Consider the following 23,204-nt stretch of genomic DNA (forward strand, 5'->3'; position numbering starts at 1 on the left):
CACATGGTTAGATGACCTTGGTTGAGGTTGGGAGTATAGTGCCTCATAGAACCATTCAAGGCTGTGAGAGTAATCCTGCTGGATGCAGCCACTCTTCAAATTACAATATGTCGTTCAACAGGTTGTGCATGATAAATTACTTTGGAGACCGACATACAATTATCACTAGAATATAAATTATTTCCAAACTCTACTGTAACTATAATTATGAGTTTTCATAATTCTTCAAGCAGCTGGTTGAAGTGATGGTAGCACACAGTATTGGTAGTTATCTTTGATCAAATTTTCAAAAGTGATTTTCTGTAGAAGTGAGATTATCAATTATTGCCTATTTAATGTTTTCTGTACCTCACCGGGTAGTCCACTGACTGTGCCTGTGACTTTCAATATGTGAACTCCAAAGTAAACGTTATTCCTTGCACAAGTTCCTTGCATCAAAGGACTATAAACAATGTAAATTACACATCGATAGCATAAAACAGCACAGGGATATAGATGTCATTCATGATGGTGATGATTATATTGACGTCTGTGCTGCTACTCTTCCTCTAGAGCGCCCGAGCTTCCTGAAGAGGCCAAGCAGTGTGGTGGTGTTGGCAGACGAGAGTGTGGAGTTCCACTGTGTGGTTCACGGAGACCCTGTTCCCACTGTCCGCTGGAGGAAAGACGATTCTGACCTGCCTAAGGGCAGGTAATGCACGATGCCTTCTATACGCCTTAATTTACCATGCAAAAATCCCGGTGTTCAACTTTTCCTTTCATCTCTTGATTGTGTGTCCATCCTGCCTGCAGATTCGAAATCCTAGAGGATCATACCTTGATTGTTCGCCAAGTGACCTCTTCAGATGAGGGCTCCTATACATGTGTGGTGGAGAACATGGTCGGAAAGTCTGAAGCATCGGCCACGCTCACTGTACACGGTCAGTACAACCCGTCCCTCACGTGTAATCCTCCAACCGCAGCACCACCTTCTCTTCTGCTTCCAGTTCACATACTTTTTCAGAGCTTCAGATTTCTTTTTTGAAGTTATTTGCATGGCAGCTGCTTCTAGCCTAACTGGAGAACTGATCCTGTCTTGTAGTTTCACAAATTAGCAGGCAGTGACTTTTACCTTGCCTTTTATACAGACCTGGTTTTCATTTTTGTGCCTCAGGCTGCTGTTGCTCTCAAGACAGTACCGACAGGCAGAATTATCTCCTGGGTTTTGGAGTGGGTTTTTTTTCCTTTTCACTTCCTGGCCTGAGCTCGTATAATGTCTGCAGCAGACTGTAGTTCTAAATAATAAGCAGTATAGGACATTGCAGCAGTTTATGTAACATACAGTGTCATAGTAATGTCCTGTATAAACTGAGAAGAGCGTGCAAAGTAAATACTTATGTTACCGCAGAAAATTGGTTCATTTGGTCTGAGTTGTCCTACCACAATGACACCCTTTACTTAACTTAAATCAGTGGCAGGAAATGAGCAGTAAGACACCTCTCACACATGCACATTAGCCATGTACTGTGTATGTGTATATATACACACACACACACAGTAGCACAGTGGGTGACACAGACTGTGAGGACAGTAGGACTTAATTAACGATAAGGCAGGGCTGGCTGCATGCTGAGAAATGACATGGTTCCAATTACATCGTCTTCCTCTACCTCCAAAAACCTGAGAATACGAGCATCAAGGGGGACCGTACCTAATTTGGTCAGGAAATGGAGAAGGGCAGGAATAACGGGTGGATGAGTAGAAGTTGTATTATGGGAGGAAAGAGAGAGCTACTTAAATTAATGTGTGTTTTAAAATTAAATAAAAGATACTCTGTCTTTTTACTGACTCCGGACATTTGGTTGATATTAAACAGCTGCCATTTGAAACAGATGTTGCAGGCCAAGGAGCGAGCTCATTTTAAGGTTTGCACAGATCCCAAGTATGAGATCAATTGACTCTTCAGTGCTGCACTCATTAAAATGATCTACATTTTTTCAGACATCAACTTGGGAGAAACTGTTCAAAAAATAAGTTGCCTTAACAGTACTTCAGTCAGTGTCCTTAAACCCAGCTTTTCTACAAAATCACATGCTTTACTTTTTTTAAAAAGACATTCTTTGAACACAAAAGTGTTGAGCAATAGCCGCAGTCATCCTCTCGCAGTGGTTCCAAAACCAGCTGGTGAGCTAACCGTTCATTTCACCATAAATCTAGTTTACAGATGTCAAAATGTACAGTAGTTCCCATCTCAAAATGTGTGGTGGCTTATGTAGTACATTCAGTAAAGCAGATGCCTACATAGCACCACAGGAGGGGGAACTTCTACCTTAAACCCAGACACAATGCCCCTTCCTCGCCCCGCACAGGTTTATGTCCTCATTAGGGGATTATATCTTTGTCCAAATATGCCTCAAGGCTGCTGGCTCTGTAACTTAAACCAGTAATTACATGTGCTTTTCACACTTCACAGTCTGTTGGATCTAATAGGGGATGAACAGCATGCGTTATGCTTTGATAACACCTAGGTTCTTTTTTTTTTTTTTTTTAATTATTATTTTATTATTTTTTTCATTTTTTTCTTTGGTCATTATAGTTTTGGACACCTGATACATACATATTGATACATATATATACATCTATATATACACACATACACACATACACACATACATACATACATACATACATACATTCATACATATACATGTATCATATTTCTCTATGAGATGGTCAGATTTAATTAATAATTAATGAAATTAGTAATGAAATAAAATGAATATTTTCATAAACACCAGGTTCACTCTATGGAATAATAGACTTGTAGATACGTTCCTGTTTGCTCCCTCATACTCCTGACTGTCTGCTGCTCTGTCATGCTGATGCTGCTGTGCTCCCTCATTCAAGCATGTGCCAATACTGTTGAGTGCATCATTGTAGTTCCATATCCTGGACATGACTTCATTACTCATTACACTGCTCTTTTTTGTGTGTCTTTTCCCTTGTAGTCAATACTGGTAAGTTGTCATCCATCCCTCATCCACCTCATCAGACAGCAGCAGGAAATCATGAGCCCCTGTTATTATCTGGAACTGTAATTCCATCCACCGATACAGTATGTAATTTATGTTATGTGTGTGTAAATAGATAGAAAGTCGCTGTTTATTATCAATAAAGGTAAATAGGTAAAGGTAATACTGGTAAAATAGTGATTGTTTCTTGCTACATATGCATGTAGACTTTATTCCTTGAGCTTTTCATGCATATTGAATGATCTAAAGCTGGGAATGATGAAAATGTATCAGGCTGCCATGTAACTCTCCTCCTCTGCAGTGCCCCCAGCATTTGCCTTACGCCCCAGGAACCAGGTGGTGGCAGTGGGCAGGACGGTCACCTTCCAGTGTGAGGCCACTGGCAACCCACAGCCTGCTATCTTCTGGCAGAAGGAGGGCAGTGAGGTGAGACTGACCCTCAGTCTGTCATCACTCTAAATCACTACTCAGTGCAAATCAAGCCAGTGAATGAGTTTCTCAGTCTGTGATCTCTGTCTCCCCTCCAGAGCCTTCTCTTCTCTTACCAGCCTCCGCAGCCCTTCAGTCGTCTTTCAGTCTCCCAGATGGGCAGTTTGACCATTACCGATGTTCAGCGCTCTGATGGCGGCTTCTACAGCTGCCAGGCTCTCAACATCGCTGGCAGTGTTATTACCAAAGCTCTGCTGGAGGTCACAGACTGTGAGTAAAGGAAAAGAGGTGATGGAGGGCAGATGGGGAGACTTTTATTCAGCACATATCTACCTTCAGTGTTTTGCCTTTTGGTTACTTTGCCGCTGCAGTTTTGCTTTGTTGAGCTGGTGTATTAGGCTACAATCTGGCCTTGGTTTCAAGCTCGCGAGACCTACCCTCCCTCATAGGTGTGGTAGCTGGCCTTGGTTGCTAACTGTCAGAGGAGGGATTTCAGGAGATGTTGTTCTCATGTTGGGCTCAAAGCGCTCTGTTTCCATGGTGATTGTGTGTAAAGAGTGCCTGGTCTTATCTCTCTTACCTCTAAAAATATAATTTCCAAACTTGCACAGTATATAATCTAAATACAGAGGACAAGGGAAAATAGAAAAAGATTATTCATTGTACCTCTGGTTTCCATTAACACAACACAGCCTGTGTTTTATTCTCCTGAAGTTTTCTGTGAATTAAACCTTGAGGATTGACATACGATATGTTGTTAGGCACTTTTACACGGATTGTGTTGTGAGGGACTGCCAGCCAAATCCTAGGTGATGAAACAACTGTGTTAATTGTTTAAAAAAGCAATTTAAATGTGCTTGAAGGCCCACACAAGTAATTACACACCGCCAGCAAAGTCTACAAGCTCCCAATTAAATGACCTGTGCGATCATGAATACATGTGTGTGGGTAACTTTGTGCCATGTACATATATTAAATTAATGAAGATAATTGCTTCAGGCTGCATCTACACATTGAGTTGTTCAGTGCAGCCCTATTAGTTCTAAAAGATAATTTGCTGCTCATATTGGAAGTGCGTTCTACAGCCACCTTAGTTGGGAAACGAGAGGTATCCAGCGAATGAGAAATCTATTACAGGTAATGGAAATAAAAAAGACAGGGTCATGTTTTATGGAATTTTTTCAGAGGTCTATAGCGCTGCACTCTCGTCTGTACCTGTTTCTCTCTGCTCTCCCTTCCCCCCCCAAATTCTCTCCATCCCACCTCACTCCTCTCATCCACATTTGGAGTGGTGCATTTGTATGGAAATAACTGGTCCGCATTACCTCCGGCAGTTTTCAAGGCGTGTTTCCATCACCTTTTTTGGGGGGTATTTTTATTTATTTATCTGGAACCCCTGCCCCCATCCACAGGGTTTTATAATGTAAGAGAGGGAGAGAAGAGAAAGCTCTGTTATCTAAGTGGGATTGTTATTAGTTGGGCTTTGCCGTTGTGATTGGAGTCGGCTCCGGCAGAACCTACTGCCGAGTGAACGATTAGTTGCTCTCCGCTGGAGGGGAAAAGTTGATTTCTTTTTCCTTCACTGCCTCCACAGCCACCTAAACCTATTGTTCTCTCTTTACCAATTTGCCTCTCAATATCTTTCATATCTTATCTGTCTTTCATTTTTTGGCAGCATTTCATTTTCTCTACTTTAATCTTTCGCACTTTCATTTCTGTCTCTCTCTTTCTAACTTTGATCTTTTGTGAACAACACTTCCCAATTTCCAATTCCATGATACACTGTTGACAGGATACTGTTTTTGTGCTGTTTTGCCTTTGTTCTGTAATGATAGCGGAGATGCAGGCAGGAAAAGGTTATATAGTATGTATTTTAGCCACTCCGCCTCAGCCAAGTCCTGTTGTAGACTTCAGTTAAAAAACTCTGTTTGCTCTGTATTAGGCATAAAAAGCACAAAGTCAGAGACTGAGATCTTTCCGGAATCTCGTGCAGTGAAAATCAAGTGTTTTTGTCACCTAATCTGAACCTCGCTTTACGCATATTGTACTTATAATGACCACAATGTTCCTCCGACCTCAAACAGATGCTTTTAGCTGCCAAAGCCTGACCACAAAAACCTTAAACATGTTTTGGCTTGCTTTTGTAGGCAAAACAATAAAAAAACAATTGTTCACTGTATTTATGTTTCCAGTGAAGAGCGATCTTCTCATTTTATTTAAAATACAAAAAACAGAAGTTTGGTTTTTCCTGGAAAGTCCATTTGCTGTTGCAATGCAGGTTTGCCAGTAAAAGTTTTATCCGAGTACGATTTGCGGCAGACACCAGTGTACTACAGGAAAAAACTTCACCAGTAAAAACGCTTTTGAAGAACTTATTACTTTCTGTTTTGCTGGCTGTGCCATTGACCGGCAGTTATTTCATTGTTTTCTTGATGTGAATGGTTCTCTATTTTCTGCTGTGTGTTGCGTTGTGGCATGATTGTGTCCATCATTGTACTCAAAGTCAATTTTAGAAGGCATGCTGGGCTCAGTATGCTTTACTTCATAGTTTTTCCACACTGCGTAGTCTGCTCAAAATAGTATTTAAAAGACACGTGTTAACATTATTAGTCTTTCACTCCCTTGCTTTTGTTGTTTTCTTAGCTGGGTCAGACCACCCTCCACCTGTCATTAGGCAGGGTCCGCTCAATCAGACTGTGCCTGTGGACAGCACAGTGGTCCTGGGTTGCCAGACGGCTGGCTCTCCACCTCTGACAGTCCACTGGAAGAGGGATGGTGTGGTGGTGTCTCCAGTGGACTCCCGCATATCCATAGCAGACACAGGATCACTGGAGATTCGCTACGCTAAGGTTAGGAAGAAGTAGTGCAGCCGTTTGTAATTAGCAGCTGCATTGACTGCGCTGAGCCAATCCAACCCGCTGATACCTGTCTCTGTATTTCCCCTCCTCAGCTGGGCGACACAGGCTTCTACACTTGTGTAGCTTCGAGCCCCAGTGGAGAGGCTTCCTGGACGGCGTATTTACAGGTGGAGGGTAGGTTATGAAAACTGTGATAAAGGTTGTTAATACACTCTGAAGACACCTGTGTAGTGTACTTTCATGAATTTGTTGGTATTTTTGTTTCAGAGTTTGGAGTTGTTGTTCAGTCCAGTCAGCCTATAGACCCTAACCTGATTCCCAGTGCTCCAACTAAACCCGAGTTGACTGACATCAGCCGCACCTCTGTCACCCTGTCATGGAAATCGAACCCTAACGCTGGCGCGACAGCTACATCTTACCTAATCGAGGCATTCAGGTTAGACATCCAGCATGTTTAACAACTTACTCTATATTAGAGCTGTCATCTGATGGAACTTCCCTTGTACCTGTGTGCTATCATTTCTCCCTGCAGTTATACATTAGGCAGCAGATGGATGACCCTAGCAGAGCATATAAAGACACAGACCTTTGTCCTGAGGAACCTCAAGCCTGCAACTGTCTACCTGTTTATGGTCAGAGCGGTAAATGCTTATGGACTCAGTGACCCCAGTCCAATCTCCGACTCTGTCAGAACACAGGGTCAGTGTGTGGGCTTTTCATTCCTTTCTCTGGCTTTACTTCACATTGAACATATCACTTTAAACTACAGACGCGCTGCATGTGTATTTCTGTTCAAACGATTGCGTCATTGTTGCTGTTTCTTTCTGTGCTTTTGTACCAACAGACAGCACTTCCACCATGCAGGGAGTGGATCACCGTCACATCCAGAGGGAGCTGGGAGATGTAGTTATCCACCTACACACACCAACCGTCCTTTCATCTTCTGCTGTCAGGGTGCAGTGGATGGTAAGAGGACCATGCCATGCTGACTGTCCTGCGCACATTTTCTTGCCAAATTTCTTCGTCAAATGTGCAGTTTTGCCAGTAATTGTGAACACATGCTTTACATCAACAAATGATAGAGAAGCCAAGGGGTTATGAATAAAAATAATGAGAAGATTGTCTGTAGCTGGCAGAGTTTTTATCAGGGATTATTATAGAGCAGTTTTTTACCCTCTGATATGTTTTCCCTTATTCTTCCCACAACATGAAGAGGTGAGTTCTCCATGAGGAATGAGCAAATACACGTTCAGCAGAGACGTAGTCAAACACAGAGATCTAAACGGTTCAGGGGGAGCATCACGGCTAAAACTGTCTTGTGTGAAAGTGAAGTGTTTAAAGATTTATTTCATGCTGAAATTACATGTGGTTTTTCTCTCTAAACATTTATCAGCAGACAGTAAATCCACCACACAGAGAAAGGAGTTTATCTTTGGTGGGATACATTGTGTTTTGTTCCACAGTTTACTTGCAGCATTTTTTCTGAGTGGATATGTGTGTTTGAATATGCGTGTGCCTCCACAGAAGTCTTTTAAGGCATCCTTTGTCATAATTATGTGGTTTAAAGGGAAAGTGCTTAGTCCTCTCCTGGCTTGATTTTAAGCAGAGCCATGCTGAGGGGAAACTATTAATGACCTCATACTGTGGATTACGGTGAGAATTCACAGATATGAGAAAATGTTAATCTGTATCACCCTAAAGGTACATAGAATTAACTGAGTTTTAACAGATCCTTCCTGCAGGATGTTCACTCTCACACAAGATGAGGCTCTAACCATCGTGTTATTGTAACTCACATACAGGTATTACTGCAAATCTCAGACTTAACTTGCATTACAGCAGTAAAAACTATATCGTGTTTCATCGCTTTGATTCACACCCAGATCAGTTGCTCATGATCTAAGTGGGTCCTCCTGTCACATATTATGACATTTATGCAGCTTGTTTTATCCGTGCACCTCCGCTAGGTCGAGCAGCAGTCCCCATACATCCAGGGTTACAAGGTGCTTTACAGGGCGTCTGCTGAGCACGGCCAGCCAGAGGGGCAGTGGAGTGTCCTGGAGGTACGTGCCCCACGGGAGGACGGGGTGGTGATCGGTCAGCTGAAGAGAGGATCCATCTACGAGTTCAAAGTGCGCCCTTTCTTTGATGAGTTCCAGGGAGCTGACAGCGAGGTGAAGGTGGTCAGGACATTGGAGGAAGGTGACTGAGAACTTTTGTTCTACAGCAATTAAATGTACTGTATCTATAAATAGCTGAGAGAGAATGGATAACATTGCTGCTACTCTTTTTTCTTTTAATAATTGTATATTTGGATGATGGAAAAAAGCCAGGTATTGCTATTTTTAGTGTGCAAAGCTGTTAAAAATACATACCTGGGATGCACACAGCAGCAGATGAGAATATGCTTATGTCTGCATGGTTAACGCTTTGCTTCACTGTCTTAGCCCCAAGTAGAGCACCCCAGGGCGTTACTGTGACAAAGAGTGATGCCAATGGGACTGCCATTCTCGTTGCTTGGAAACCGCCTCCAGGCCGGGAAGGGGCTGGAGTCATTCAGGAGTACAAGGTAGGAAGAGAAGACTCCCGCCCTCTCCTGCACTCATGCTCTGAATCATGCATATCCCAGTTAAAATGTAAATGGAAACTTTGTGAGGCTTTGCGATGGAGCCTCTTGTGCTGTTGGATGTGTCCCTCAGGCAATCACTGTCATCTCGTCTCCTCCTCACCGCCTCTTGACAGATTTGGTGCCTGGGAAATGAGAGTCGGTACCACGTAAACCAGTCGGTCGACGGCTCCACCTTCTCTGTGCTCATTCCCAGTCTGGCACCAGGAATCCGCTACAGTGTGGAGGTTGCAGCAAGCAATGGTGCTGGACCTGGGGTCAAGAGTGATGTCACGTTCTTTCAATTAGGTGAAAAGATGTTTCTTTACTAAGGTGTTAGGTGTTAAAACAGTGACGATATCTCAGGGTCAAACTTCAATAATCTTTGGTAGCCTCCTTTTCACCATACAGTGTTCCAAAATAAAGCACCATATTGTGCTTAGCCTGTTGTTACTTAGCTTTTGTATCTTTTCATCAACTTTTTTGTGCACACTGAAATCTTCAGTTGTGCTGTCTGCAAATCCTTGCTGTTGTTTTCATGCACGTCTAATAAGTCCTCTCTTTCTTTTTTCACTGGTTTAGACTCTGCAGGCCAGATGATGGATATCAGTGAGGAAAGAGACACTTTATCTCAGATCTCAGACGTGATGAGGCAGCCCGCATTTATTGCTGGCATTGGTGCCACCTGCTGGTTGGTCCTCATGGTCTTCAGTGTGTGGCTCTACCGTCACCGCAAGAAGAGAAGTGGCCTCAGCAGCACATACACTGGCATCCGAAAGGGTGTGTGTTTCTCTGTTTTGTGTGTATTTTAGAAAGGTGGATACAAGTTTATGTTCAAGGTGCACATCATGTTGGCATGCTTCTCACAAACAAGTTATCATGTTACTTTTGTGGGTACATTTGAAGGTCACTGTGATCAAGCCATGACATGATGCCACAACACTAAACAGCATTCCAGTCTTCATCTCAGTGATATTTAGGAATACTTTCAGAGGGCGATAAGCACATCAAAGGGTGAAAATAACTGGGGTCTAATCTTCCTTTGACACAGAGAAACAAATTTGCATTTGCGTCTATGCAGACAGTCAAAGGCTGACCTTTAGTTGCTCGTTTGTAGAGTGTCATTTCCTCTACACGGCACAGTTCTTCCAGGCACAAACCTGTCAACCTGCCATTACCATGTCGGCTAGAATATTGCTGTTATTTTCCCCCTCTCTGTCTCAGGTTGCCTGTCACCCCCATTAACCTTCACCTGGACACTCATGTCAAAGACAGAGGCAGCAGTGAGGCAGATGGCATGCGGTTATTTAATGTTTGTGCACATCAGTTTTTCACGTCAAGAGATGTCCATCACACAGCAGAGAGTACATGCACAGACAAGACAGAAGCTCATAGTGTGAATAACTTAGCACATACAGCAGCTTTCATGATAGAAACATTTATTGAAATGATTTCAGTTTGCTCACCTTGCTCCTCTTCCCTGTCTCTGTGTGTCCCAACAGTACCGTCATTTACCTTTACACCTACAGGTATGTGCAATCTGATTAATCTGCTCGTCTTTATGATAGTTTCTGTATTTGGCAAGTAAATTATTTTAGTGTTTATATTTTATTCAGTTCAAACATAACAGTTCTTCTCAAAGTAGTGCAGCACTAGCATGTAAATATATATATTTGTTAACTTAAATTTTGGATTTTGTTGATCACAATAAAGCAACAGTGTATTTTTGCATAAACATACAGCATATATTGCGATCGTGTGCCAAGCCCACCTACTTGCTAGGTTAGTTTCATTTTATTGAGTAAGAAAAACATGGAATGTATTCTACAGGAGAATTTTTATTTGTTTGATGTTTTGCTGCTGGTGGAGGAGAAACTGTCTCAAACTGTGTTTCTGAATCAGCTCTGAAGCAGTGCTGAGATCGGTAAAGGCACAGGCAATTATTTGTGTTGTCTTCATCCACATTAAAGCATAAAGTTAGATTTTGTGCCCCACTGACGCAAGCATGTGTTGAAGTAAGTCTAGACACTTGCTTAAGATTTCTGCTTCGAATGTCTTCCTGCCTTTCATGGTTTTTCTCTGCCTTTGGCTCTTCCTGTTTTTGACAGCTCATCAAGGTTTAAATGTTTTTCTCTTTCTCTCTGCAGTTGCATATCAAAGAGGAGAATCTGTTTGCAGTGCTGGCAGGTGAGTGATATTTTTGTTCCTTTGTGTTATATAAAGATTAACAGGAGAAATGCACTAACATTGTGAAAACACTAGGGGGAGGTGTCTTCCTGCTCTAACTGATCAACCTCAGGCATCCACCTCATGCTTGTTCATCAGCGAAATATAAGAACATCAGGTTGTGATTGACAGCACTGTGGTCCTCCTTGTTGTAGACCTGGCCTTCTCAGCATGGGTGAACCTCTGAACCAGCTCTGGCTGCCAGACAATTGGCCAAATGCATGTGCCAATCATAAGGACTGTAGCATCAACTGCTGCAATAATGGCAATGGCACCAGTGACAGTAATATGACAACATACAGCCGACCAGGTCAGTGCAAGACTGAGTTCATGTCATTGTTCAGATACTGTGGAAGCCTGTAAGATATGTGTTGTGTATCTAACAAAAATCAAACAGCTTTCAGCAGTGCTGAAGCTTTGTGACTTGTGTTATTGCTGTGTTCATGTGCTGCTTTGTTTCATGTTCCCTTCAGCTGACTGCATAGCTAACTATGGAAACCATCCAGAAAACAAACAGGGGGGACAGCTTGGTTCTGAGACGGCCATTTACAGCGATGTGAACCTCTCCAACAAGCTAAATGAGATTAAAACATTCACAAACTCTAACTTGTGCTATGTGAGTCCAGGCGGAGATTCAGCAGCCACATATGAACCCATCCCATATGCCACCACACAGCTCATTCAGGCCAGCATTAAGAATAAGGCAGCCACCAGCGGCACTATAGCAGAGCCTCTGGACATGCCCTGCTGGAAACAGCCCCCCAACTTGCCTCCAATACCAAAGGAGATGGCAGCACAGATGCAGTACAACATAATTGAGCAAAACATGCTAAATAAAGGTAAAATATGATTGAATCTGGTTTGCTTTACACCCGTTATATAAAAATAAGAAAGGTTTTGCAAATTTGCTTGCTTCTTTGTCTTCAGATCATTTGCAAGGAAGCGAGGGAATGATCCATCCTAAAACTATCCCCTACAACCAGACCCGGGATCACAGCACAGGAGGCTCACACCACAGCTCAGACAGAGGCAGCAACAGCACCTCAGGTAAGGCCAACAGCTACACGGCACAGTGGTGAATTTAAATGAGGCAAACCATATGTCTGTGTTTACCTTGAGGTTTTCTTCTCATTTCCCAGGGAGTCAAAACCAAAAGAAAGGAACGCGGGCCCCAAAGATCCCAAAACATAATGCTGTAAACTGGGGAGAAGCCCTATCTCCCCCTCATGCTAATGCCTGTGACTGTGATGAGTACAGTCTACCTATGGAAAGGAGGTATACCAAAGGAGATGGCAAAGGAACAATACATGCATGTGCTTGTACACACACACACACACACACACACACACACACACACACACACACACACACAAGCATAGCTCCTTCATTGGTAGTGTTGAAGTTGGAACTTGAAAGAAATATTTGTGCCCTTCAAAATGGCTTAAAATATGCACCAAATGTATTGCTTCATTTCTGCACAAGATAAAAATAGCCATACTGCTCAACCTGCCATGTTAAATTACAGGTATTGCATATCATGGAAACTGTTGCCCACCACATTAAGCTGACTGAAAAAAATGTGATAAAGTTATCAGACTCATATGAGCGCAATAGGAGGTATGCGGCTGCCTACAAACCTGCCAAAACATGGCTGTATTGTTACTGCCAGTATAAAACTACTTATACAATTTCAGAAAGCCATGTACTATGACAGCAGGTTTTATATAATTGAAATTACTTAATGAAATGTACAATGAACAGATCAGAAAAAAGCTTGCGTTCAAGAGAGGCACTGCGGAACAGATGGTGCAGAAAGTATGTTGTTCATCTTTGTAGGTTTTTCTGTGATGGAAATTTGTGTTTGGTGGAGAACGGAGGGATTCGCATTGATGTGTAATGGGCTGTGACTAATATGTCAGGACTTTCAGCACCCCTTGTTCCTTTGGCCATTACCTTATGTCAGTTGTCCTTTTCTTAGCAGCTTTGATCCAGAGCAGAGAATAGAAGGCTGCCCTACTCCACCAGTTAGAGGAGCAGCCTCATCCCCTACTGAAGTGTCCTATAGTCATCCACCTATCACACCACCACAGGGAGACCAGCATGATGGAACTGAGCACCTCAGGTAACCATATTAAACCTTCCTGACGCTGCATTTAACAGTTTTTAACTGACTACACATTTTTTTGTTGTGACAAGACTGCACAGATTTTTTTAAATGCACTTTCCAGCCAACACATCACAGGCCACCCTCGCCCTCTTTCCCCAACACACACCTACAGCTCCATACCCTCATGCATGGACACTGACGGGCAGGAAGAGGAGGATGAGGAGGAGGCAGAGGAGGAGACAGACGCGGAGCTCGCTGAAAGTCACTTCAGCCAAGACCATAACCGGCAGAAGCACAAACACCAGCTGCACCACCCCTTGCCACACAAGCTGCTCCTCCATGGACTGGAGCAGACCCCAGCCTCCAGCACCGCGGATCTGGACAGATCAGTCACAGGGTCCATGGTTAACAGCTGGGGCTCAGCATCTGATGACAACATCTCATCAGGCAGGTCCAGTGTTGTCAGCACCTCGGAGGGATCCTTCTTCACAGACGGCGATTTCAACCAGGCAGTAGCTTCCTCGCGAGACATTGTAGGCCTACGCATGTGCAGATACCCAGACGAGTCAGGTGAGAAGGCTTGTGGGGAGGAAAGGTTTTATTTTGTGTTCATATGTGTGAGTTACAGCAGTGCCATGGCTCTAGGGATACCTGTGTCAAGACAACTAGTCTACAGTGCTGAATTGAAGTGATCCCTTGACTTTTCTGCTAGTGCCAACATTAGGCCCAAGTTTTGTTTTATTCAGTGAAATAGCTTGATATCTGCCAGATGGATTGGCACAACATTTTGTAGTGAAATTACTCATTTGTTCATGAATTTGCATATAATTTTACAGTTGGGAAGACATTTCAGTGTTTAGTGAAAGAATTTTAGTTATGTAGTGTAACTCCGGATTCAGCGAGTATAGGCTTAGCCTTTTAGGAGCTGTTGCTTATCCACGTGCCTATGCTCAGTCATGAAGTTTATCTTTCCCACCACTCTACACTGTACAGTTGCCTCTTTCAGGTCCTCATGTACAGTATATGAGACCTGGATGTTTGCTTTTCATAAAACATCCTGAGAAAAAATGTGCAATGGCCAGAGATGGTGAGACGCTTCTTCTGCCCCCCTCCTGTCCTCTCTAATAGAGAAGCAGGACAGTGAGACCAATAGTGCACATAGGTCACTCCCTCTCTTAGCTGATGTGCTCCAGCGGTAAATCCCACTTTGGAGTTCACAACAGGTTTTTGTCATCTGACTGTGCAAAACCAATGTCTCTCCATAGAAATGACTGAAGCATACATTTAATTGTAGAGGGAGCCCCTTCATAATATACTTGTTGAACAGTGGCATGTCCTATCCTGCTTGTTTTGTTTGGTGTGAGAAAATAACGGGAATAAAACCCCTTGTTCTCCTGTCCTGGAGGGACGTGAGAGATTGTGTCCTTCCCTGGAAGCACCGCAAGCTCTGCTGTCAAGGCTGTTATCTCTATCTCTGGAGTAATAATTCTTTAAGGTCACTAGTACACATTTTAACTGAGGATGTACTGATGGGAATGTGAGGATATAACCAGGCTGTGCCCGCCACACCATGTGTGACTTTGGCGGCGAGCCTCTGTTTTGTGTGGGGAGCCAGTGTCTGTGTGAAAGAAGCAGCAAAATGCTCAGTGGGAGCATAAGTGGAGAGGAAATAGCTCTTTAAGGAAAAGTGTGTGGCCCTGAAAGGGGCTGTTGTCTTTCCTTTGCTCAGCTGTATTGAGACACACGTACCCTGCATCCTGTCATTGCCAATGACGCTGGCTTTGTTTGTGAGGTGTCTTGGCGGGCAGGTTGGACTAGCTGCACATTGGCTGCCAGTTCTTACCAGGGCGGTGCGCCACAGTCCACAGAGGAGGACACCACGGCAGCTGGCGAGGAGTAAGAGGTGCTGCAGTGGCTGCATGCAGTGCGCTCTTTCTGGAGCAAGCATCTTGGTGCTGATGAGGTTATGCCACAGGAGGTGTGTCTCTTCACACTCTCCTCGGCTGCTTCATGAATGGAAGCTAACTCTGCTCTCGTGATGAGACAGAGTAAAAACAGTTTGTCTCGTGGACTCTGGTGAAAGGTTCATACTGGGAATTTGATGGGAAAAGGGTTGCATGCTTGGAAAACGCTACATCCCTGAAGAGCTGGAGTTCTGTGAAGTGAGCCACAGTGGGCAACATTTGGCTGGCAGCCAGCATTACGTTACGGCCGCGACACAGCAGCTAGAGCTGATTGTGGCCATTCTTAGACAATGCTTGAGATACCACCAGAGGTGCTGCAGCGTGTCCTAGAAGCGTCCCAGAAGAAGCTGCATCAAGCTGCACAAAGCATGGCTGGAAGTCAGATACAGGAACAGCATAGTACAAAAAATAAACATAATTGAAACAGATAATATTTAACTATGCAGCCTACTTACCTGTGGTAGAAGCGCAGACATCAAGGAAAAATGGCCAAACAGGAGTGTGCTGCTCAGGTGTGCCAGCATGTGCAAAAAAATTGGCACGAATTGCAATAAATGATTGAACCATGTGCAATTTCAAAACAGAAACAATGCAGCAGTCAGTAGCAGTCCTTTTATGAAATAATGAAAAGAACTGTTCCATCTGGTGACCACATCCAGCATCAGTTTATGTACCGGCAGGTTTAACAGCCTCTGTTTGGTGGTCAGCTCAGCTGTGGTAGTTGAGATCTGGTGAAAAATGCTGCTAACCCTCACTCAACCAAGCAGACGGCTGGTGCAGCCCACATTCAAACCTGCTGGTGAAGCGAGGTTTAAAGTGTGTACAAAACACTTTTATGTGTGGGGACAGTCTGTTCTCTCTCACCACTACATGATAGCGTTATTCTTCATGTCGAGCTCCCACTCCAAAACAGCAGATTTCAAAACCTCAGCTATGTTGAGTCCAGTGTGTGACTGGAAAAAGAGGCCACATCTGTAGGACAGCATTTTTGATTATCCATCTGCTCATGACACGAGCTGTGACTGTAACTTAGCTCTGGGTAGCTCTGAAGTCCACCTGTCTGTGGTCATTGACATGCACTTTGCTTCTTTGAGTCTGTCATTTTAATTTTTGTCTCTTGATACAGACCTGCCGTCCCTGTGCGACAAAAGTGTGGCCTCGATGGAATTGTATACTTTGGCTCCAGCATGTTCACTAACCTCTGGAATCCATTGTTGCTGACCACAGAAAATGGCTGAAAGTCTTTGGCTATATACTCACCAATGCATCGTGTTATTAGCTCAGCTCTCACACTCTTATGGGGAAAACACGGCTCCAAATGCTTCTTTCAGTCTCCTTTTTCTCACAGTATGTTGTTGTTGTGATTTGAGCATCTCTGGGTGGTGATGTGCCAAATGGCTTGTCGTGTTTGATGTCTTTCCCGTAGTGTATTTGCAAGTCGATGGAGCATCTTCAATCTCTTTTTCATTACTGGCACGTTCAACCGTCATTTTCTCCTTGGGTTTGTTCTCAGCAGCGCTTGGCTTGCACGTAAAGGACATCCAGAGTTTGTCTTCTTGGCTACTATGATTGCGCCCTCTGCTGTTCAAACAAAAAGAGATAGTAAATAACCATTTAATGTCACAATAGATAGCGTCACAGTCCCATGACAGCATTGAGACATATTTTTATTGCGATATCACAAGATTTGGTATATATCATTACATCCCTACTATCAGCCAACGATTTGAAAAATGATTGGTTTCCATGAAGAATCAGACAGGGATAATTAGTTCAATTGGTTAGTTTCCTTAGAAATTATTTCTTAAGACTAATATTCCCAAGTGCAAGACCCATAAAATGACTGCATCAGTATTTACTCTTTACTATTAATATGTAAGATTTTATGTGATTAAAAAATTAAGTATTTGTGCTAAACCTGAGTGATGATTTCAGGTCGGCGGCACCAGCGACCCAGCAGCCCCATGTCTACAGACAGCAACATGAGTCCTGCAATAACACATAAAAGGCCCAGGCGGCATAAACAGAACCAGTCTGGTCAACAGGGCTACCAACCAAAAGATGTCTTCAATGATGGTAAAGACTGAGCCAAGAATGAGACGAGAGATTTACTCCTGTTTATCAGCCAATTAATCTAACCGTTGGATCTCTGTGCTCCACTGCGTCCCCAGACTCTTGCATGCCTCTGAGTTTCTCCGGCCAGATGTCCCACGGTGACTACAAAGTGAGGGGGGCCACGCTGCCTCGGATGGGCTCTGGGGAGGCCCGGGGTCGACGAGGCAGCACTGGGACTCATAGAGTCAAGGAGGCTGCATGTGAGCAGAGAGAGAGCCAGGACAAGCACAAGACTCCGCTCGGAGGAAAAGGAAGCAGCAAAAGCCGACAGCACTCAGGCACTGGATGGATTCGATTTTACACTATTTAATAAGTGATTGAGTGACTCGACGACTGAAATCGTTTCTTTCTTGTCTCTCCTTCAGAATTTGGGGACATCTTTCTGTACAGTCGTCCCTCTTTCCCATCAGGTCAAGCTCAGAGGGAGCCTGATGGTACTAATTCATCCAGCTTTATGTCATGTGGAGACTCAAGGACCAAACAGAGAGGACAGGTGGCATCCACAGGACAAATGGAAGAGGTAATTCCAAAGCAGAAATCCAGATAAAATTCTGTTAGCTATTTGATGTTATTTTCATTTGCCTTTTATTGTGTGTGTGCAAGGAGACAAACGTGACGCTATTTTGTTTTCACAGTTCCTGAGAAGCTAAGAAGCAATGTGAGCACATAAGGAATTTCCTACAGTTGCTTCAGACGAAGGACTTTGACCGTTATGATATGGAAAAGGACTGCGCAATACATGCTGTTGTTTTCTATTTCAAATTTCTCATTAGGTGTTGGAAAAAAGAAAAAAAAAAAAGTGCTCTCATGTGTAAGTCTGTGGACTTCAGTTTGATGCACTGTTTAATGTTTGCTTTTGGGGTGACCTGCTTCGTGGAGCTTGAACCACTGGTCGCTCAGAAAAGTAAGATGAATGCACATTTGATGGCGGTTGTGAGTGTCTACACAAATATTGTCCATGGCGACTGCTTGATGCGGTCCATACATGATCTTTGCTTGTCAGTTGTCTTGTTATTTTACTGTAATTGTCATTCAGCCATTACCAGCCATCTTGTAAATTCTTGAAATTGTTTACTGCCACAGAAGTGCTTCAAATTCAAATTTTATATAACAGTGTTAATGTTTTATAAGTGATGTACATCTTGTCTTTGTATTATTTGTTCTACTTTGGTTATAAAAGCACAATCAATTAATTTTATTCTGTCATTATTATATGGATTTCAGTCTGGAGGAAATCAGTCTTTGGAGTCTTGTTAATCATTTCAGTTCACTTCAGGCTGAGAAAGTGATTGTTGATTGTGATTGTGCATACAGTTGCGTACATTTGAGCTGCTTTCATTCAGATTTGAGCTATCTGTTGTGTGTACTGAAAGAATTGCATGCAGATTCACCTGTAGGAGGTTATACTTAACATCTTGACTGCTTTGTCCCCCTGTTGGGATGATGAAAAACCTGGTCATGAACTGGTCCCATTTATTGTTTTGAGTCCATTTCATTTAGTCCTGTGTTCCCTTTACCTTGGCCATAACTTCTGGAGTAAGGCTGGACAAAATGCTTCATTTAATTAAAGACCTAATTTCACCCATACAGCAACTGTCAAACAATATAATTTATTCCAAATTATTTTATTTCCAAAACCTTAAACTGGACAAATATCAGGAAGCCAGTACAAGAAAAACGAGAAAGTTGTATATATTACTTATATACTTGTTTATAATTCTAAAGTTAAATTTACATTGTGCTATAGATTTTGGTCATATTGTCCAGCCCTATTCTGTAAGTTATATATGGAACTAATATGTCACTTTAACTACTCTGTTTGAATAAATATTGCTGTTCCTTAAGCAACAACAAGAAATAATCTTTTAACTCATTCTTTTAACCTGTTAGTATATTGAATATCCTCTTTGCAATTTCAAATGAAACACTGATTCTCAACCAAATAATCAGAAAGAGCAAAAACCTGACAATCTGAAAATCTTCACAGACAAATTTCCCTCATTTCACTCATACAAACTACCCTGTCGTCTGGAAATTATGTTGACATACAGCTAATTGATAATTACATTGTGCTGACAAACACGTTCGCTGCCTAGGTTCACCAGGTTTGTTTGACTGAATGAAACGCTACATTTTATGGACCTGGCAGAGAGATGGTTCTGTTGGATGGCAGGTGTACAACGTGCAGGACTGTGACACGACTGAGGTTAGGTTCAGGCAACAAAAGCGCTTTGGTAAGACTTAAGCAAAGATCATGATTGTTGCTGACTTTTTCTGTAATAAAGTAAACCATGTTCTATCAGTAACATTAACCAAGCGCTGTCAGTGCCTAAACATAACCATGAAAAAGCTGACTAATCCTGTAGTTGCAATGAGTGGGTCGTACATTGCATGATGCAACAAATGAAATACATGAAAAACATGCATTCAGTGTCCACTTGCCACATGTGTTAATTAACACTTCCTCATTATGTTCATAGAAAATGAAATTCAGTCAGCATCACACATCAAAATCTATCTGCTGTTGCAAATTGTATATAAACATAATTTGCAGGTGATAGGGCTCCTACAAAAGGTGTTTTTTTTAAAGTTTGAACTTGAACTTGGAACCCTGATGAATACTGTGTTCCCTTGTCCTTTTTCCTGAAAACTCATGCCACACAGAAACACTCATCTCAGCTTCTCAAGAGCAAGTGAAAACCTGGATAAGGCTTTTTTTTTTTTTCTTTAAGACCTTGGAAAGATTCAACAAATGACACAAGTACAGCACCTACAGAATTTCATTTAAAAAAAACTTTTTTCCTTCAAGGACTTGTGTATTATATTCACTCCACTACGTTTATGATATAAGAAACATCACTGAATGGATTCGGTTTGGGCAAAGAATGAGAAATGAGTTACATCAAGGGAAATATTTATCAAGTATCCCTCAGCCATTTAGACCATGACGCATGTTTAAAAGCAAATGAAATTTAAATTGATTCCAAAATTCCAGCCATTCTTAGAGCCTTATAGATTGAGGTGGGAAAAGTTACAATTTTTACAATTATTTCTAATTAAAACATCTTCAAAGATATTTGTTCATTCATGTTGTTTTAGTTCAGCTCCTGATTTCCAGCTGTCACCAGGTTTGGCTGAACGTCTTCGAGTTCGTCCCACAGGTAAAGCCGTCCCATTCTGTGGTTGTGAGGGGAGGTGGATGAGGAAGACAGGCGTGCGATGAGACATGCTGTTTAATTAACCTCACTTATCTACCCTCATCAACAAAGCAGCTGTGTGCTGTTGAAAGAAATAAAGTCTTTCACACGTCTTTCAGTGAGTGTTGGGTTGACTATCCCACGACTCACACAGTGAGTGGTGCATCATCCACAAATAATTACAGTGGTTTCATAATTATACTGAACACATTCATTCATAAGCAAGGCTGATTCTGAACCAGCTCCACTCAGCAGGGATAGGCAAGGTGAGAAAGTATTGTGACTTTTGTGGCCCTTAATGTCAGTTTTACTTCAGTCTGGCTCCCTCTGATTTCACCCAAATGTGACTGTGACTGGCTTTTATGTAATCACTTTTACTGCTCTTACCATCATCAAAACCCCCCTGTATGCTATATGCCAAGCACCAAACAAGAGACAAAGCTAACAACTAGCTGTTGCATGTGCAGCATTGAACAAATGAAGAGTTAGATATGTCCTCCGGGAGCTGGTGGAAACTAAAAACAGAGGCAGAGGGAGAGTGAAACGTCCAATAAATGCTGCTGTTTCTCCATGTCTGCTGGCTTCAAGTGGCCAAAAAAAAATGTTATTGCAGGTTTAACTTGTCAGTCTGTCAGTGTATGAGCACTTATCACGCAATACAACCTTCTTACAATCCAATATTCAACTCAACCTAGAAACAGTTTATCTCAGTACTTTTCCAATCATGCATCTCAATGAAGTACCAGTTCAGTCCTCATAACTACTTCAACATCAACACAACAGAACCTGAAAAAGTTTGTGTGAACAGAATGAAATAATGTGCAATGAGGAGCATTTTTAAACCCAGAATCACAAACATCGAGTTTATTTCACAAGCCCTCCTGTAGGCTCACTGATCCACAACGACCCACATAACTCAAGTCACTTCAAACAAAAGTATGTACCTTTCCACAGTTTGTTCAGTCTATCAGCTGTTCTCACGCACCTGCTGCGTGACAGTAAGTACATAGAGACTAAATGTACAGTATCAACTAAAAATTCATTTTACAATGGTTGTATTGAGGAGCGTCATTTGGAAGAACTTTATAAGCCACAGGAGGTTTATTTAATGGAATTTTATATTGATTGCACACAATGAGCCAAGGAGGCACTAAACACTACACATAATGTGAAACATGCACACATGCGATTCTCACATACAATTGCTGACATTTTATTCCCTTTCACAATGAATAAATGATGGCTGCGTTCATGATGTTTGCCCATTTATAGTCGATGAGAAGCACGAAGGCTATTTTCAATGAAACCTGTGAGAGCTTGTGTGCGTTCCACTTGTGCAAACAGGCTGACCTCCTTTACAGCCGTCAGCTACGACACAGTGTGATCCACCTTTTTTGTCCAATTAACATTTCAAGCTTGAGTGATGTGATTGCCGTGACTAAATGGTGGGTGATTTTTAACTCATGTCGTGAAAGGTAATGTCCACTCTAATCAACATCACTGACCCTGAATGAAATTTCTTTCTTTTTTTTTAATCCTCTATTTTTAACAGGTTTTCAACCTCTTCATTGTTTCCAAAACATGTTGAAAATGGGCATAACGTAAATGGAAACTTGAATATGCAATATTTAATGTTTTCCCCATCATGTTTACTGAGTCATTCATGCAACCAGCTTCTTCATGAATTATTCCAACAACTTGATTGTAACCAAATAGAATTAGAGCAAGATTCACTTCCATGAGTAATGCTGTTTTCTTCTACTTTTCAACACCATGAATGGCTGCCTTCATCCCCATCTATTTCTTTTTCTCTCTTTTTTTTCCTATTCAAGGACAACTGTCTACAGTAGGTTATTCACAAGTGTTTGCCTTGGTTTCTAAGATACTGTGTGTGCGCGCGCTTGTGCATGCCTGTGTGTGCTGCCAAGTTTCATTTTCAATTTTGTGGTGTTTATCCAGCAGATTCTCTGCAATCTGTTGACAAAGAGCCGGCCATGACAGCTAGGGCAAATGTGGCGGAATTGCAAGAGAGGCTGACAGAAAAAGTGAAACTGATGGCTGTCAACCCTGAACAACTCCACATAAAGTGGACAGATCTATAGAGACAGTATGGCTGAGTGCTGCACTATGAATGAATATGTCTCCTCTGACCTACCAGCTGAACCGCACCATATGCCATGTAGATGTTCAATTTACTCACACACCAAATGCCGAATGTAAACATAATCCAAAATATTATTCTGCTTTTGTTGAACTGGCACACTTTGGCCTCTTGAACTGGTTCATGCAGCAGTCGCTCAGGTAATAGGATTTTCAACATAATGAGGTTTATTGAGGATGTGCAGAAGGCACTGTTGCAGGAAAGAAGTCTGGGGGTGATGAAGACATTGATTAGCTTCACAGCAGTGAAATAAACAGGTGGTGGCAGAGATAGGCAGCGTATTTCAGCTCTGAGCGGCAATGTTTTCCCACGTCATTGACAGCCTCTGAGGCGAGGAGGGCACTAAAGTTAAGAACTCGGGGAGGAGGTGACAGTGGTGTTGAGTGAGACATTATGAGTGGAGGGGGGCAGAAGTAATGAGTGCAAATTTATGATTTCAAATTTATTGCAGTTGTGTTTGAGAAAGATTACTTTCTCTTAAAGCAGCAGTTGGTGAGGAATTAGGAGGTGTCAGAGATAATGAATCTGGTG

The 23,204-nt window shown here is 42.4% G+C and overlaps 1 protein-coding gene across 5 annotated transcripts in view; it reads left to right on the forward strand.

Annotated features, from left to right (window-relative positions):
• Nucleotides 1-19,384, forward strand: part of LOC143332512 (roundabout homolog 1-like) — an 83,879-nt gene extending 64,495 nt beyond the window's left edge. For 3 of the 5 annotated variants that reach the window (XM_076750059.1, XM_076750058.1, XM_076750062.1), the window contains 25 exons: nt 553-691; nt 793-920; nt 3,313-3,437; nt 3,539-3,710; nt 6,084-6,289; nt 6,391-6,472; nt 6,566-6,734; nt 6,831-6,997; nt 7,143-7,264; nt 8,266-8,500; nt 8,746-8,867; nt 9,041-9,212; nt 9,486-9,683; nt 10,406-10,432; nt 11,051-11,090; nt 11,285-11,439; nt 11,603-11,968; nt 12,057-12,176; nt 12,269-12,404; nt 13,108-13,251; nt 13,358-13,806; nt 17,136-17,276; nt 17,372-17,593; nt 17,681-17,835; nt 17,951-19,384. In XM_076750059.1, coding sequence (XP_076606174.1) covers nt 553-691; nt 793-920; nt 3,313-3,437; nt 3,539-3,710; nt 6,084-6,289; nt 6,391-6,472; nt 6,566-6,734; nt 6,831-6,997; nt 7,143-7,264; nt 8,266-8,500; nt 8,746-8,867; nt 9,041-9,212; nt 9,486-9,683; nt 10,406-10,432; nt 11,051-11,090; nt 11,285-11,439; nt 11,603-11,968; nt 12,057-12,176; nt 12,269-12,404; nt 13,108-13,251; nt 13,358-13,806; nt 17,136-17,276; nt 17,372-17,593; nt 17,681-17,835; nt 17,951-17,965 — 4,007 coding nt within the window. In that variant the 3' untranslated portion in view covers nt 17,966-19,384. The remainder of the gene's footprint in view (nt 1-552; nt 692-792; nt 921-3,312; nt 3,438-3,538; nt 3,711-6,083; nt 6,290-6,390; nt 6,473-6,565; nt 6,735-6,830; nt 6,998-7,142; nt 7,265-8,265; nt 8,501-8,745; nt 8,868-9,040; nt 9,213-9,485; nt 9,684-10,405; nt 10,433-11,050; nt 11,091-11,284; nt 11,440-11,602; nt 11,969-12,056; nt 12,177-12,268; nt 12,405-13,107; nt 13,252-13,357; nt 13,807-17,135; nt 17,277-17,371; nt 17,594-17,680; nt 17,836-17,950) is intronic. The other 2 variants (XM_076750061.1, XM_076750060.1) reach the window with 2 other exon arrangements.
• Nucleotides 19,385-23,204: the final 3,820 nt, after the last annotated feature.

This window comes from Chaetodon auriga, chromosome 15 (assembly GCF_051107435.1).
Source record: "Chaetodon auriga isolate fChaAug3 chromosome 15, fChaAug3.hap1, whole genome shotgun sequence".
NCBI classification, from domain to species: domain Eukaryota; kingdom Metazoa; phylum Chordata; class Actinopteri; order Chaetodontiformes; family Chaetodontidae; genus Chaetodon; species Chaetodon auriga.